The sequence below is a fragment of the Myotis brandtii genome, unplaced genomic scaffold (assembly GCF_000412655.1).
Source record: "Myotis brandtii unplaced genomic scaffold, ASM41265v1 scaffold544, whole genome shotgun sequence".
Lineage (NCBI taxonomy): Eukaryota > Metazoa > Chordata > Mammalia > Chiroptera > Vespertilionidae > Myotis > Myotis brandtii.
In genome coordinates, this window is record NW_005370008.1 from 584,383 (window position 1) to 599,953 (window position 15,571).

The window sequence follows — 15,571 nt, forward strand, 5'->3', positions numbered from 1 at the left end:
ATTTGCCCTTTCTCTATAATAGAAGTGTGAGAGATGAAAGGAAATTAGTAAAATGTATATGAAAATAATATATAAATTTATTAATAAATAAACAGTAACAAAAGGAGCTGATTCCGTGAGGAAAGGGGCTCCCTCCTCCCTCCTGTCAGGGTCCGGGGTGCAGGAGAATGGGGTTCCTGGCTGGCAGGCCACTCACAGCAAGCTATCCAACAGCAGATTCTGTGAGGAATGGGGCTCCCTCCTTTCTACTGTCAGGGTCTGGTTTGAAGATTGGCCATGCCCCCTGTTGGGCCAGACCCAGAGTTCTACCATACTGTGGCCTCCACCTCAGCAGCCCAGAACTGACTGCTGCTGGGCGCTCCTGGTGCTCTGAGGGTGGGTTCTTCCCTCAGGCCACACGGGAAACAGCTGGGGAGGGCTCAGCCCTTGGCAAAATGACCCAGGATTCAGTGGGTCCACGCTCTGAGGGTGGGTTCCTGCCTCAAACCCCGCCTTCACCGGAAACAGCTCCAGGAAACAGCTCAGGGGAGGGCGCAGCCATTGCCAAGACAACGCCTGCAGGACTGACTTCCTTCCACTTGGTCAAGGCGATTCAGGTTGTGATGAACACCACCCATGGTTTTTATATAAGTAGATGCTGGTTTCTGACTTCTTTTGAGAAACTGGAAGATTTAATGACACTGGGCCCTCATTTGCACAGGCAGCATTGCTGAGCCTGAGCAAGGACTGCCACTGCAGCTGGGCCCTTGAAGCACAGTCCCCCTCAGTCCCTGTTGTCTCGGGATGAATTTTCTAATTGTGTTAAGAGGGAGAGTGAACAAATTCTTGGTCCCATCACCTGAAGCTGGTCTGTTTATGTCATCTGTCTAACCCTGTATGCTTCTGAATTTACAATTCTGGTTTATGTAATAAGTTTTGAGATGGATGTCTTACTAGTATATGTGTATGTAGTATAATCCTTCATCACATCCTCTCTCTTCCTAATCTTCATTGTACCTTGCCCCTCCTGTTCTCCTATGAGTCAGGATTCTTGGTTTCATTGATGGAGACCCAACCCTCAATGAATTCAACAAAACAAGAACACAGGTCATGTGACCTACCTATCCTAGACCAATGGCAGTGGGCAGGTAGATGGGACCGAATAATTAGCCCAGCGTGGCTCTTAGGCTCGCCCCTCTGACCAGGGTGGAGGGAGCTTGATTGGCCTCCCTCACTGGGGCTGACCACATGGCTTACAGGAGCAATTCCCAAAAGGTGATATTTGGGAGAGCTCCCTCCATGTCTTTGCCAAAGGACATTTTTAGCTAAGTTTGTGCTCATACAGATCGAAACAATCGGGAGGGATGGGCTGGCAGCCAGTGGATGAGTTTGTGAGTCGCAGTGTCACAGTATCCGGCTGAGTCCGCTGGGTACGGCACACACATCTGAGGAAACAGGTAGCAACCTGCCGAAAGGCAGCAGGTCCTCACTCAGGAGTCAGCATCCTCCATCTCAGTCACTGGTCCAAGTCCTTGGGCATTGCTCTGTGCTGGATGTTGCTTCTCCACTGCCGGGGCTCCACTTGCCTGAAGACCCCCGCCCCCAGCCCAGATTCCAGCCAGATATCCTTGTTCAGAGGGGAATCAACACACATAAAAGAGAAGACTTAAGGGCTACGAACTCCTAATGCAGGACTTGTGGTAATTCACTTGAAGAACTGACCAAGTGTTGAACAAGTGAGTGCTGTGGTGTGGGAAGGGCAGTTCTCCGAAGTTAGGGAGCAGAGACAACTGACTGTAGATGGAAACCCAGCCCCCGGCAGTAATGGACTAGAGTTGCCCAGGTCCTTCCAAGCTCGACTTGATTTTTTCCTTCCCTCTCTGTCCAACCCTCTCATCTCCCCTCCAGTGCCATTTCCTTCTTACTGGCTGGTAGTTTTATAGAGCTTGACATGAGCCAGTTCCTCTAGTGCAGTGGTCGGCAAATTCATTAGTCAACAGAGCCAAATATCAACAGTACAACGATTGAAATTTCTTTTGAGAGCCAAATTTTTTAAACTTAAACTATATAGGTAGGTACATTGTTATTAACTTAATTAGGGTACTCCTAAGCTGGCCTTTGCTAAAAACGTCCTCAATCTGATTGAGGTACATTTCAATCGCCATGAAGTTTCAATCGCACTGTACGTGCGTGCCCGCACATGGTATTTTATGGAAGAGCCACACTCAAGGAGCCAAAGAGCCGCATGTGGCTCTCGAGCCACAGTTTGCCGACCACTGCTCTCGTGAGAGCGCACACGGTGCGTGTCCCAGAAATCCCAAACCAGGACCAGAACCACTGGGAAGGACTTGTCTTTAAAATGCACGATTCTGGAGCCAGTTCTCCCGCAGGAAGGACGTTGGTGTTGGGGAGAATATAACTTCCGTGTCTTCCAGTGCTTGGCCAAAACCTCAGATGTGCGGCCTTCTGGCCAAGCGATTTCATATTGTTGGAGCCATCATTATATCCCTAGGGCTTACAGCTTCTGATTAGTTTGGGTGGCTGAACCAAGAAAAAAGGCATCTGCAGATTTCTACAGAAACTATGATTCCATGGAAGATTTAGAGGAGACGAGGAAGGCTGGTTTCTTTCAGAGCAAAGTGATCTTGTAATGTAAGGAATTTCTTTGGGTTGAATTCCATGGAAGTTTGTCGCTGACCTGTGTTCCTGAACTATGAAACATGAATATTTGAGCTAAGGAAGAGTTTCTCTTGATAAATAAACAATGAAATACTGTGGCAGGGGTTGAGGTGCGGAATAAAACTAAAATGTACGATTCTGGAGTCTCTAAGCTACTGAAGATGGGCCTGGTGTCGGACGCCCCCTCCCCTATTTCCCATGTGTTCTAAATGGTCATGGTCATAAGTTCTGAGAGCAGTCGTGTGGAGGGAGCACCCCCAGCACCATATCTGACCAGCTGGGCGTTTGGACAAATGCCCAGAACATTGCTGGCCTGAGCACCAGATAGAGTGTCTGTCTGCAGGGGCACTGAGGCCCCTCTCCTCACACCACGGGACCCTGGTGAATAGCAGAAGCCCCTTTTCGTCCCGTATCCCAGTTCTCCCCCAAGGTTAGCTAGTTGAGACAGAGGAGGGGGCACTGCTGATTCTGGGCGGGTCAGCTCCGCCGGCCCTTGGCTGATCGGGAGCAGCACAGGGACACAGTGGGAGGAGGCCTCTTCCTGACATGAAGTCGTGTTAGAACATTTTAGAATGTCAAGAGAATAAGAACTTGTTTTCACTCTATTTCTCTCCCCCCTGCCCCAAACTTTTTAATTTGAAAGCATTCAAACCTACAGAAAAACTGTAATAGTACAATGAACACCTTTCAACTAAACTTGTTAGCAGTTTACCACATTTGCTTTCTCCCTTCCTCCCTCTCTGCTTCTGCTTCCTTCAGTCCTCTGAAAGTAAGTTGCAGACATCAGCACATATCTTCTTCCTGAGAATAAACTGTTCTAATAACCACAATATCATTGTCACAACTAAGAAAAGTAACGCTCACTTTACAATATCTAATATACAATCCCTGCTGTCCCCCAAATGTCTATGTATCTCTTATATATTTGTGTAGCAGTTATAGCTGTCCCCTGTACCGCCCCATCCATGATCGCATCAAGAATCAGGCTTTGGGTTGTTAAGTCTCTTTTCATCTAGAACAGTACCTGCTTCCTCCCCACCCCCATGTTCTTGACTCTTTGAAAGAATCCAGGCCATTGATGTTGCAGAATTCCCACATTCTGGATGTGCTTGGTTTTCACCTCCGGGTTCAGTGTTTTGGGCAGTGTTTTCACAGCGCTACTGTAACCGTCTCATAGCAACAAGGACAGGACAGCTCAGAGTGTCCCCTAGTGGGCAGCTAAGTCTGACCACTTGGTTGGCGAGATGGTGAGACTTCCGGATCTCTCCATTGCAAAGAAACGCTCTTCCTTTGTCATAATGAAGTAACGTGTGGGGAATACTTTGAGATTGTGTGAATAGTCTGTGCCCATGGCCCAGTAATTTCATTGTCAGTCGCAAATTAGCTTTTTCTAATTTTATTAATTAGCCATAATTATACGTTAACTAGCATAACTAGCACTAATTCTGCCATATATAAACTTCCTTCTCCCCCCACCCCTTTTTAGTATCATCATTCTGGACAGGGGGGTTTTTGGTTGGTGTGTGTTATAATCCATAAGTGACATCACTGTTTTTGATGCTTGAGTTGTCCCCGATTTGGCCAGGGAATGACCTGCAGGTAGGGTCCTGAGTGCCTTTGCCTTTGCCACAGCTCTTAGTCTGTGAGCACCCCTGTTCCCTGACGTGACAGAATCCGCTGTTTCTCCCAGGAGCCCTGGTCTCTTTAGCGCGCAGTGATCTTTAGAAACCAAGGTGTGGCTACAGCGTGTGCTCTTTCCCTGGGACTTGGCAGCAGTTTAACCTGGAGATTGCAGTCCTGAACGTGTAGTGACATGTACCTTTTCTTTTTTACAATTTAGTTCGAGGAAGAATTTTTGGAAACGAAAGAACAGCTGCAGAAGCTGCAGGACGGTGAGTGAGGAGAGGAGATGACTCGATAATGCTGGTTTTTAAAAAGAGCTGACATTTATGTGGAAGGGCAAGACCCTGCAACACTAAACATTCAGGACAGTGTCCTAAACCAGACCAGCAAGAGGGAATAATGACTGAAACTTTAAGGAAATCGCTTCTCATCCAGTGTTCTGTAAGAGCTGAAGGGAGAGAGCAGTTCTTCGTTCCATCCACATAGCCCTTCTCCATCCCTCTCTCCTCCCTCTGCCTTCCTCCAAGTTCCTTTACCCCCTTCGTACATCTTCATCAGCCCTTCCCTCCTCATCTTCCTTGTCCCGCCTCCTTCTCCTCCCCCAAATTCTCTGAGACATGGGGCCTGTGTAAGGTATGCAGGTAAAAGTCCCCATTTATGCTGGGCTGCATTTCCAAAGTGAATACCAAACAAATCCTATATAATAAATAGGGAATATGCAAATTGACCATCACTCCGCCACAAAGATGGCAGCACCCACAGTGGAGGCTGAGTTCCCATAACAGCCTTAACGAGCAATCAGCAGGGACCTGAGGCTACAAGCAATCAGCAGGGACCTGAGGCTGCATGGTGCTGGGCTGGGGCAGGGTAGCTGAGGCCACACCCTCTGCCTGGCGGGGCTTGATGGAGGACCTCAGGCTGTGTCCCCCGCCTGATGGGACTTGACGGGGGACCTCAAGGTGTGCCCCAGCCCCGGCCCAGGCTGGGAGACCTCAGGCTGTGCCCCCTGCCCCAGCACCAGGCCAGGTGACCTGAGGCTGCACACCCCCCCCACCTACCCCCCCTCCCCCCGGTGGGGCTTGACAAGGGTGAGACCGGCTGGGTCTGGATCTAGCCCAATGGGGGGGTGGCTGGCCAGGTCTGGGTCTCGCGTGATTTTGAGGTGCACGTGGGTGGGCGGGGACTTGACTCTGGGTCCTGTGGTGTGCCCCAGATTCTGACAGGAGGAAGATTTTCATATACATTTTACTAATTCTCTTTCATCTCTGACACTTCTATTGTAGAGAAAGGGCAAATAGCAATATTAAAATGTTTCCTCTAATCTTTTAATGTGCACGAATTTTGTGCACCAGGCCACTAGTGGAATCAATAAAAGGCCCGCATTAACTCCTGGTCAGCTCTACCCTCTCCACCCCGAGGCCCCCTAAGAAATACCCAGCCTCCCTCCCAACCTCAGGACCCCTTGCGTGGGACCAGCTGTACAGGCTGCAATGCCACCTGTCAGGCGACACTGCCTGACACCCCGAGGCATGTGCTGAGTGCTCATGGCCTCTCCACCCCTACAGGCCCCCAGCCGTGGGGCCCCTGTACTTGCATCTCTCCCTGGGGTTTAAAGTGTTTGATGCAGGTTTGTTGAAGAAAGTACTGGGTTACGTTTTGACGGGTGACAGCTAACTTGGTAGTCCGTGGTCTATGGCTGTGAAAGAGACATGCCCACGGGTGGACCTGAGTGGCAGTTGGTGATTCAGGCGGCATGGTCAGGCTGCCGCAGGCAGTGCTGTCAGGAGAGCATCCTGCAGGGATGGGAATGTTCTCTTCTGTGCTGGCCAGTGCAGGAGCCACTGGCCTCTGTGCCTACTGAGCACTTGTAATGTGTCTAGTGTAACTAAGGAGCCAAATTTTCATTAATTTAAACTAGACATGTGCAGCTACTAGCTACTGTTTTCGGCCAGCACAGCTCTGAAGAAATGTCTTCACTCCATTTCCAGCCCCTTGTCACTGGGGGGAGGTGTTTTTCCAGGGGTGAAAATGAAAGGGGCAAGTTTCGAACAAAGCTAGTTTTCAGGCTTCTTTTTCTTTTTAAATATTTGTATTGATTTCAGAAAGGAAGGGAGAGGGAAAGAGAGATAGAAAGATCAATGATGAGAGAGAATCATCGATCAGCTGCCTCCTGCACACCCCACACTGGGGATTGAGACTGCAACCCGGGCATATGCCCTACTGGGAATCGAACCGTGACCTCCTGGTTCATGGGTCGACGCTCAACCACTGAACCTTGCCGGCTGGGCCAGGCTTCTTTTATGGCTAAATCTGGTCCCCCGAATGAAGTTGAGGTTACCTATCTGTCATCAGGGGGTTTTATACCATTTCCTACGGCTGTGTGGCCCCACTGTCCTTTTTCATTCCCCAAAGCACGTTCTTAGGGGTCAGGGGACAGGGAAGAGATCACCTCTAACTCTGGGCTCCCTTCTCAGGTAACCACCTGCTGTTCCAGCAAGTGCCAATGGTTGAAATTGACGGCATGAAGTTGGTGCAGACCCGGAGCATTCTCCACTACATCGCGGACAAGCACAATCTCTTCGGCAGGGACCTCAAGGAGAGAACCCTGTAATGTGGCCCCTCTTGAGTGTTGTCACGTGTCAGTTTACTGATGCCTTAGTTCAGTGGTCGGCAAACTGCGGCTCGCGAGCCACATGCGGCTCTTTGACCCCTTGAGTGTGGCTCTTCCACAAAATACTGACTTCTGCGCACGGGCCACGAAGTTTCAATTGCACTGTACATGCGCGCCCGCACGTGGTATTTTGTGGAAGAGCCACACTCAAGGGGCCAAAGAGCCTCATGTGGCTCGCGAGTCGCAGTTTGCTGACCACTGCCTTAGCTGATCTGCAGTCCTTGCAGCACCCTGTCTACACTATGTCTGGGGTCACTAGTGTGGACAGGGAATGGACGCCTGGAATGGTCATGAAGACCAGTTGGGAAATCAGTTCAGAGCATCCGAGTAAAATGATAGAAAGGAACTGAATTCAGATAGTGGAGCCGATATCGGGAATGTGGTGGTTGCAGGTTTCAACATCTTTAAACACTTGGATAATACTTTTTATTTTTCTTGCAAACCTATTACCATTGAGTGTTAGGAATAGGAAGCTGCTGTGACATCTGAGGCCTGGGACACTGTGCCTTGAATTATAATTTGAATTCAGAGCCTGGTCCTTGTACCTCCCGGGTGCATGGCCCCAGGCAGTGTGTTAAGCTGGAATCCTGATGAGTGTCCTGTGCAGTGGGGGTAATGACAGCACATTCCTCGTAATGTCATGGGATTCAGTGAACTCACAGCTGCAGAGTGTTTAGCACCATGCCTGATGCATACCAAGCATTCCAGAAATGGTATCCACTCTTTTTTTTTATAAATGTGGCGTTCCACCCACACTGCGCATGTGTGTGGAGTGAGAGTGAAGGAGTAGGAACTGGGGAGAGAGGGCTGTCATGGCTATTGGGCCGTCTGATTTGTACAGATCTTCCTGAAAGACTTTTCTGAATTATAACTAGAATTGTTTGCATCTTTCCTCATAAGAGGCAGGTGTATATACATGTTCTTGGTACTTCAGATGCCAGAGCCTTATGGGGAAAAAGCACTCTGAATTCTTAGTTGTGGAAGCCGGTGAGTTCTAAGAAGGGGAAACTAAGAAACCCGCTTTTTCGTTTTAAGGATTGACATGTATGTGGAGGGGACGCTGGATCTGCTGGAGCTGATTATCATGCACCCTTTCCTGAAACCAGATGATCAGCAGAAGGAAGTGGTTAGCATGGCCCAGAAGGCTATTCTTCGGTACTTCCCTGTGTTTGAAAAGGTAGGTGGCGGAGAAGCCTATGAAAAGAGCATAACCAGACCACCAGCGAGCTGCCACCAATGCCCCTTCCAGCTCAGGACAGTGTGAGGCTGAGCCCCGTTGGACTAAGCTGGCTGGACCCCTGAGAGCTGACAGTAGCCCTGAGCACAAAGCCAGGGTGGCATGGAGCTCTCAGACCCTCTGGGACCACATTATTCAGAAGTCTGGGGAAATCTGGGCTCACCATGAGGTGTGTCATCATTCCTTACGTTCACCCGGTGCCCACCCTGTGTAAGATACAGACCAGCAGAAACTCCCTAATCTCTTCCCTCTTTCATGCCATAGGTGTTTGCCGAAAGGCATTGTATCAGACATCCTACTTAACAGTTTGATATGAAGAGAAGAACCATGGCGCTTTATTTCCATTTGCTCTTTTTTCTGTTTTGTAATTTACCTGGTCTTACTGCTTTTCTGAACTTCAAACTCCTTTTTCTCAGCTGAGAGGAATTGTGTTTGAATGTTTCAAGTAAAAAAACACACAAAAGAAGACAATGTAAAAATATGGACTTGGCAAACGTCCTCTGGCCTTCTTCATGGAATTAGATCTGAGAAGGGGAGGTATTTCCTGGGTGTTTCTGCCACTTGCTTTCATGCTCTCTTGCCCACGGGCACTTCGTGAATGTAAAATATGCTAATGCAGAAATGTGGAGTGACATGGGAGGAGCAGGTGCCTTGGGGAAGGGCTGTTGCTGGTTCTTATGTCCCTGTGGCCCAGATAGTGTCAGGGCTCCTCCCAACACATGAGCTAAAAATGGTTACCCCTCTTTTATACATAATGAAGCAGAATCACTGAGATGGAGTGAGGTGCCTGAGGAGGAGAGCTGGGAATGAGACTCAGCCCTCGGACTGCAAATGCCGCATTCGTTGTGCTCCCCCCACTCTGGCTGCACTGGCTGTTTGATTTGGAATCATGTGCAGGGTCCCTGTCAGTCATACACACCACACACACATCCTCACGCTCGTGAGCATCGGAGAGTTCTCTGCCAACGGGATCTTCCCTCTTCTACCGCGGTTCCTATGACTCTGCACCTATATGGTATTCTCAGATGGGAGCAAGATGAACTCTCATGCTTTTCATTTTTTTCTGGCTTAGAAGCTTTGCAAGGAAGCCTGCTTTTTTTTAGTGACATCCAGTTGATCACTATGAGTGCTGCTGTTTGTACAAACCACCGGCAAACAAGATCAGACTCCTTGGCGAGGATCTATAGCTTATTTCTTACAGCGCTCCCCACCTTCCCCAGCCTCCTGAATTCACGAGGGCTACATCATTTCTGTAGATATATTTATGGAATCGATGTATTCTTTGAAAGCATAAATCCAGAATTAATATGCCCTTTTCCTTTACAGTGTTTCATTCTGATATAAAGCTGATATTTCACGGTGCTGTAATTTCTATACCTTTTGTCCATGCACATCCTATCTAATAATAGACAAAGATTCAAATTGACCATACCTTCGCTACGCTCCACCATTGGCTAATCAGAGTGACATGCAAATTAACTTCCATCAAAGATGGCGGTTAATTTGCATGCGTGGGCGCGAAGCGGCGGAGTGAAGACTGAAGGCGGCTCCGGCCGGAGCAGCGAGGGCTTGAAGGTGGCTCCGGCTGGAGCAACAAAGACTTGAAGGCGGCTCTAGCCGGAACAGCGAAGACTGAAGGCGGCTCCGGCCAGAGCGAAGGCCTGGGTCCCGGGTGCCGGAGGAAAACTGGTGCTGGCAGCCAGGGGAAGGGAAAGCCTATTGCACGAATCTTTTCATGCAACAGGCCTCTAGTTCTGATATAAGGAGCTTCCTCTTAATTGATGTTATTAATAAAGAGACGAAAGGATAAGGCCGGAGTGTCACCCCTTCTCAGATATGGCGCTGGTTCGAAAGCTTCATCAGCCTCTCTGTGTAGAGTACTGTGACCAATGCAGAACACTTACTCCTGCAGGTTCTGAGGGAGCATGGACAAAGGTTCCTCGTGGGCAATCAGCTGAGCCTTGCAGACGTGGTTCTACTCCAGACCATTTTGGCTCTAGAGGAGAAAATCCCCAATATCCTGGCTTCCTTTCCTCACCTCCAGGTAAACAAAAGCACATCTTAGAAGATTGGCCCAGAACTTTTAGGCCTGCCTTCGGTGTCTGTTGATTGGTTGGCTGTGTGTGTGTGTAACTTTTTTAGAGTCTAGTTGGTGAAATGAAATGAAGGTACAGGCTTGAAATTGTTTTTCCACTCCCCAGATCTGAGGATGAAAGATCATTTATCTTAGTTTTATTCCATAACTACACTCTTGGGACGATTCCTAGAGTTAGCCAATAGGGACTTGCCATAGAAGTCATCGCACGGACAGGGTGCTCCTCGGCTGTTCCTGCTCAATGTACTGACAGGGAGGGCATGAGCATCAGCATCAAAAACAGTCTCCTCACCAGGGCATGGCCCCCTGTCTGTCTTGGAAGTCATGTGTCAAACTGGAAATGCCCAAGCCTATGTTCTGAGAGTGAATAAAGGCACCCTGAACATCATTTCAGAGTTCCCACCATTCCCCTTCCCAGACTTTCCAAGGAAAGACCTGTGTGTGGTTCAGCTTATTGCTCCCTGTTATTCTGGCAGGATTGATGATAGAATTTTGAAGCAGAAAGGGGCTTTAAAAAATGAACCTTTTCCAAAGCCTTCACTATACATGTGAAGAAATAGAGACCCAGAGTAAAGAAGTCAGCAGCCGAGATGGCCCAGCTAGTTGGTCCCTGAGTTTTGCCTGGAACCTTAGCCTATATCTGCAAGTCCGATGGGTTTTTCTCTACCCTGGGGGTTGGCAAACTACAGCCCCCCACCCCAGGCCAAATCAGGCCTGCCACCTGATTTCGTACAGCTTTTGAGCTAACAATGACTTTTGCATTTTTACATTGTTAGAAAAAGTGCCAAAAGAGTAATAATATTTCATGACACGTGAAATTACATGAAGTTCAAATTTCAGTGTCCATAGATAAGTTTTATTGGCACAAAGCCACACCCATTCGTTTATGCATTGCCTACGCTACTTCTGTGCGACCATGGCAGAGTAGTTCTGTGAGAGATAATGTATGGCCTGTAAAGCCTAAAATATTTATTAATTGGTCCTTTATGGAAAGATTGTCAACGCTGATATAGACCACATTGACACATCTTTGACCAAGTTGTCAAAGGCCAGGAAAGACATACACTTCATCTCCAAAGAGTAACACACATACTTTTAAAAAATCATTTTTCCACCCAGCAGGTGTGGCTCAGTGGTTGAGCATCAACCTATGAACCAGGCAGTCACGGTTCAACTCCCAGTCAGGGCACTTGCCTAGGATGCACAGTAGGGGGCATGCAGGAGGCAGCTGATCAATGATTCTCTCTCATCATTGATGTTTCTATCTCTCTCTCCCTCTCCCTCTCTGAAATCAATAAAAACATATTTAAAAAAATAATAATTCCAAATCCAGTAGGTATCATTCTGATATACTAATCAGGACAACAACCACCAGTTTAATGCATACATCCAGAAAATAAGAATAAAAATATTCAGCAAGGCAAATAGCCATTCTGTAGTTTAACCATATGTTCATTTCTTCTTGAAGGCACAGAGACGAACATTGTTTAATTTGACTTGAATACCAATAGGTCCTTGAAGTAGCCTAGGGACCTACTGGTGTTTTACATCCATAATGCTAGTGACATGTGATTAAGCCCCTGGCACTTTTGTGTAAATACAGTTTTAATCTCTGATCAGATCAAGCATCCATATTAAAGGACTTCAGAATCTAACACCAGATCTGAGTTTAATTGAAGGGTCACTCCTACATTAATTAAAGAGTTTAAAAAAGTCAAGAGTCACTACAGTTTAATTATACATAATAAGTATTAACCCCACATAAATCTTTAAATGATAAATCCTAGGGAACAAGCTTTTCAATATTGGTATCATATTCAAAATTAGGTAGTACAAACATTTCAAATAAGTAATAAAAAGAAGATTGTCATATTCACATAGCGTTGACATGATTGGAATAGTTTTTGTTAATACTAGTAACATGTATGTTTATGTGTGTGTGCATACTTAATGAAGGCCGTGCTTTGTTTACAATCAACATTTAATAAATACTAGCTTTTAAAGTAAATGACCTCTCTACTTTGAAAGATTTTATTAGAATAATTATATATAATGGATATACACTTCTTCATATAGTTAAAAATTTTTACTGGATCAAATAGACTTTTTAAACAAAAATGTTTTTATTAATTTCAGAGAGAGGAAGGGAGAGGGAGAAAGATAGAAACATTAGTGATGAGAGAGAATCATCAGTAGGCTGCCTCCTGCACTCCCTCTACTGGGGATCGAGCCCACAACCCTGCCCCAAGGGGGAATCGAACAGTGACCTCCTGGTTCACAGGTCAAAGCTCAACCACTGAGCCACACAGGCCAGGCTCAAATAGACTTTTTTCTCAGTTACTGAGAGTTGGTAAGATTTAACTCTATGAATGAAAAATATGATTTATTTCTTCCATTCTAGTTTACATAAATATCTGGTATCTGAGCCCTAGGCTATAAAAGATACAACTGGCCATCTCTCACACATAGCCCGAGAGAGGATTCATTTGCTATTAGAAGTGAAAAAGTCCAAGAAAGCTGAATCTTAAAATCTAAATTGTACCATCTGATGACTTTTTAAAAACACTTTTATTTAAATGACTCACGCATTTTCTCTGGGCAGATCAATATTTTTAAGGTACTTCCCAAGTCTTTTTTCTTTTCCCTTTCTCTTTCTCTGTTTAAGCAAGTATCATAATCCTATTTTAAGTATCTTTTTAATATTGCTACCTCTGAAAAAAATTCACATTTTGGTGTGAACCGTGAGATTTGCATAAAGCCTGGTCCAGATACCAGCCCCTGTTGGCAGAGAGTATATATAATCATACCAGGAGATCAGACCCTAAACAGATGTTGGGTTACAGTTCTGGTTGGATCCCTGTAGTAAATCCTTTCTGAACAAACTTTGATAGATGGCCATTTTGAACAACGATATTTTCATAGTGGTCAACCTTGAACTTCTGTGTTTTCCATTTTCAGGAGTACTCTGTGAAAGTAAGTAATGTCCCCACAATAAGGAAATTCCTTGAACCTGGCAGCAAGAAGAAGCCACCTCCCGATGAGATCTACGTGAGAACCGTCTACAACGTCTTTATGCCATAAATCAACACCGATGTTTGTGAGTGAGAACTGGCCCCTAGAGATCACTGTGTCCACACTAGTATCTTAGTTGATGTCAGGCTGCCTGATCACCGCTCTGTCGTGGTGCTCTGTATAATTGTTCCTAAGTTGGGTCTTTTATGTCAAAGAGATCTCTTGTAGAAACACGGACATGTTTGTGTCCAGTGGATAATTGTTATGGGTCCTTTTTCTGAAAACCTTTGTGGAGAGGCTGACACTTATGTTAGATTTGATCCGAACTCATTTCCTGATAACAGGGTTGGGCAGGAGCTCAAGTTCTTCCCGGAGCTTCTTTTCACCTCTCCTTACCCCATTCTAAACCCCATCTGGTCTCTTCCCAATTTTTAGTGTTTAATAACAACAGAATATCTAGTGAGTATCTCTCTCTGAGCTATTATAAATCCATAGTAGTGATGAGTGCAGTCGATATTAGCCAAAATAAAGAATTTACAAATCATTGTCCTGTTGCTAGAATTTTTAAATTAAATTATTTGGAATCTACAATTACATGGTTCAAAAAGGTATAAAAGGCCATACAGTTGGAAGTATTCTTTTTAGTCTTGCCCCCAGCTACCTGGTTCTCCCCACAGGCAAACATAGTTATCATTTATATATCTTTCCAGTTATATTTTGTATCTGTGTTAGAAAATATAAATGGATGTCACGTTTGTCTTATTACTCAAATGTTCATTTGTAGGCTTGAATTTTTTGCATTTCAGACTAACAGGATAGTTTATTCATGCTGCTTTAAACATGTGTTGATTTTATATTAATTGAGCACCTATTATGTGCCAAGCAGGGTTCCAGGAGGCAGAACCCTAGGATAGAGCCCCTGCTCTAGGAAGATGTACCACACAGTGGGGGAGGTCGATGTGTAAACAGCAGAAGTAATTGGGGAAAAGGAAGAAATGATGGTTCTGGACTAATACTCAGAAATTTAAAAACTAAGGAAAAGCACATTTTTTATGAGGGTTTATAGTGGGGACACATTCGTCCCTTACTGCAGGAGGGGTTTTTGCTTGGATTAAAAAATATATATATAGCCATGAGGTGATCATTAATGCCTATCACACTCATAGCAAGGGCCTTGGTGTTTTATTGGAGGAAAATCAAGTGTAGACACCAGGTAGTTGTTTGTGTTCACGCTTTCATAGTGTGGGCACTCTGTTGTCACGCTAATATTTAGAATTTCTGGATGAACTAGGGCTTGGTGACACGTGTAGCATTGGACCAGGCCCCAGGAGCAGTGGTGGCCCGTCTACTGCTCCTGAGGGAGACACCCAGGGTCCGGCCGGGATCCCGAGAGCAAGAGCCAAGGAAAAGAAGAAAGCGAGGGAGTGTGTAGGGAAAAGACTCACCCTTCCCAAAGGCCCGACCAAACACAGGTCTGACCTCTGCCTCTGGGAGGTGACCTCTAAGCCCTTGGAATGTCATGCCTGATAGGAGTGTCTTTGTTTGCCTGGCGGCCTTACGCCAGCCAGATAGTAACTAACAGTGTGATTTGAGCCACAGCAATAATGCCATGGAGGGTGGGGGCTTTGGGTCTTGTGGTGTCAGCTCAACTATGGAGGAGCTGGAGTCGGATCAACCACATGGGCAGTCAATTATGTCCATGTGATGGAGCCCCAATAAAAATTCGGGACTCAAAACTTGGGTGGGCTTCCTGGTTGACAATACTCCATGTCCCACATGGTTGCCAGGAGGAGTTCATGCGTCCACGGCTCCACAGAGAGGACGTCTGGAAGCTCAAGTTTGGACCCCCCTGGACCCCGTCCCGTGCGTCTCTTCCCCTGGCTGGTTTCCGTCTGTATCCTCTCTCTGTAATAAACCGTAGCCGTGAGTATAACAGCTTTCCGTGAGTTCTGTGAGTTCTTTGAGCGGCTTGACGAACCTCAGGGTGTTTTTTGGGGCACCCCCTTGAACTTGCAGTTGGTGTCAGAGTGAGGGTGGGCTTTTGGCCTGCTCCTTCTAACCTCTTCCGGGAAGAGAAACTTTTACACTCATTTGAAGACTAATTTACACCATGGAACCAGACATGGACATCATAGCACCCAGAGGTCTGTATTATGGAATTGTGTAGGATGGCAGCAAATTTGGACTATTGTATACCATTTCGATGTGATTTTACTCTCCAGTGCCACTGCCTGACAATATAAATCAAGGGTTTGCTGTATAGACCTTAGGCCAT

At 46.4% G+C, this 15,571-nt stretch overlaps 1 protein-coding gene across 2 annotated transcripts in view; it reads left to right on the forward strand.

The window, feature by feature from the left end:
* Positions 1–15,234, forward strand: part of LOC102262218 (glutathione S-transferase A4) — a 21,245-nt gene extending 6,011 nt beyond the window's left edge. Inside the window, exons 3-8 of one of the 2 annotated variants that reach the window (XM_005878092.2) lie at positions 4,499–4,550; positions 6,756–6,888; positions 7,988–8,129; positions 10,102–10,233; positions 13,243–13,381; positions 15,084–15,234. In XM_005878092.2, coding sequence (XP_005878154.1) covers positions 4,499–4,550; positions 6,756–6,888; positions 7,988–8,129; positions 10,102–10,233; positions 13,243–13,365 — 582 coding nt within the window. In that variant the 3' untranslated portion in view covers positions 13,366–13,381; positions 15,084–15,234. The remainder of the gene's footprint in view (positions 1–4,498; positions 4,551–6,755; positions 6,889–7,987; positions 8,130–10,101; positions 10,234–13,242; positions 13,382–15,083) is intronic. The other variant, XM_014549284.1, reaches the window with a different exon arrangement.
* The last annotated feature ends 337 nt before the right edge of the window (positions 15,235–15,571 follow it).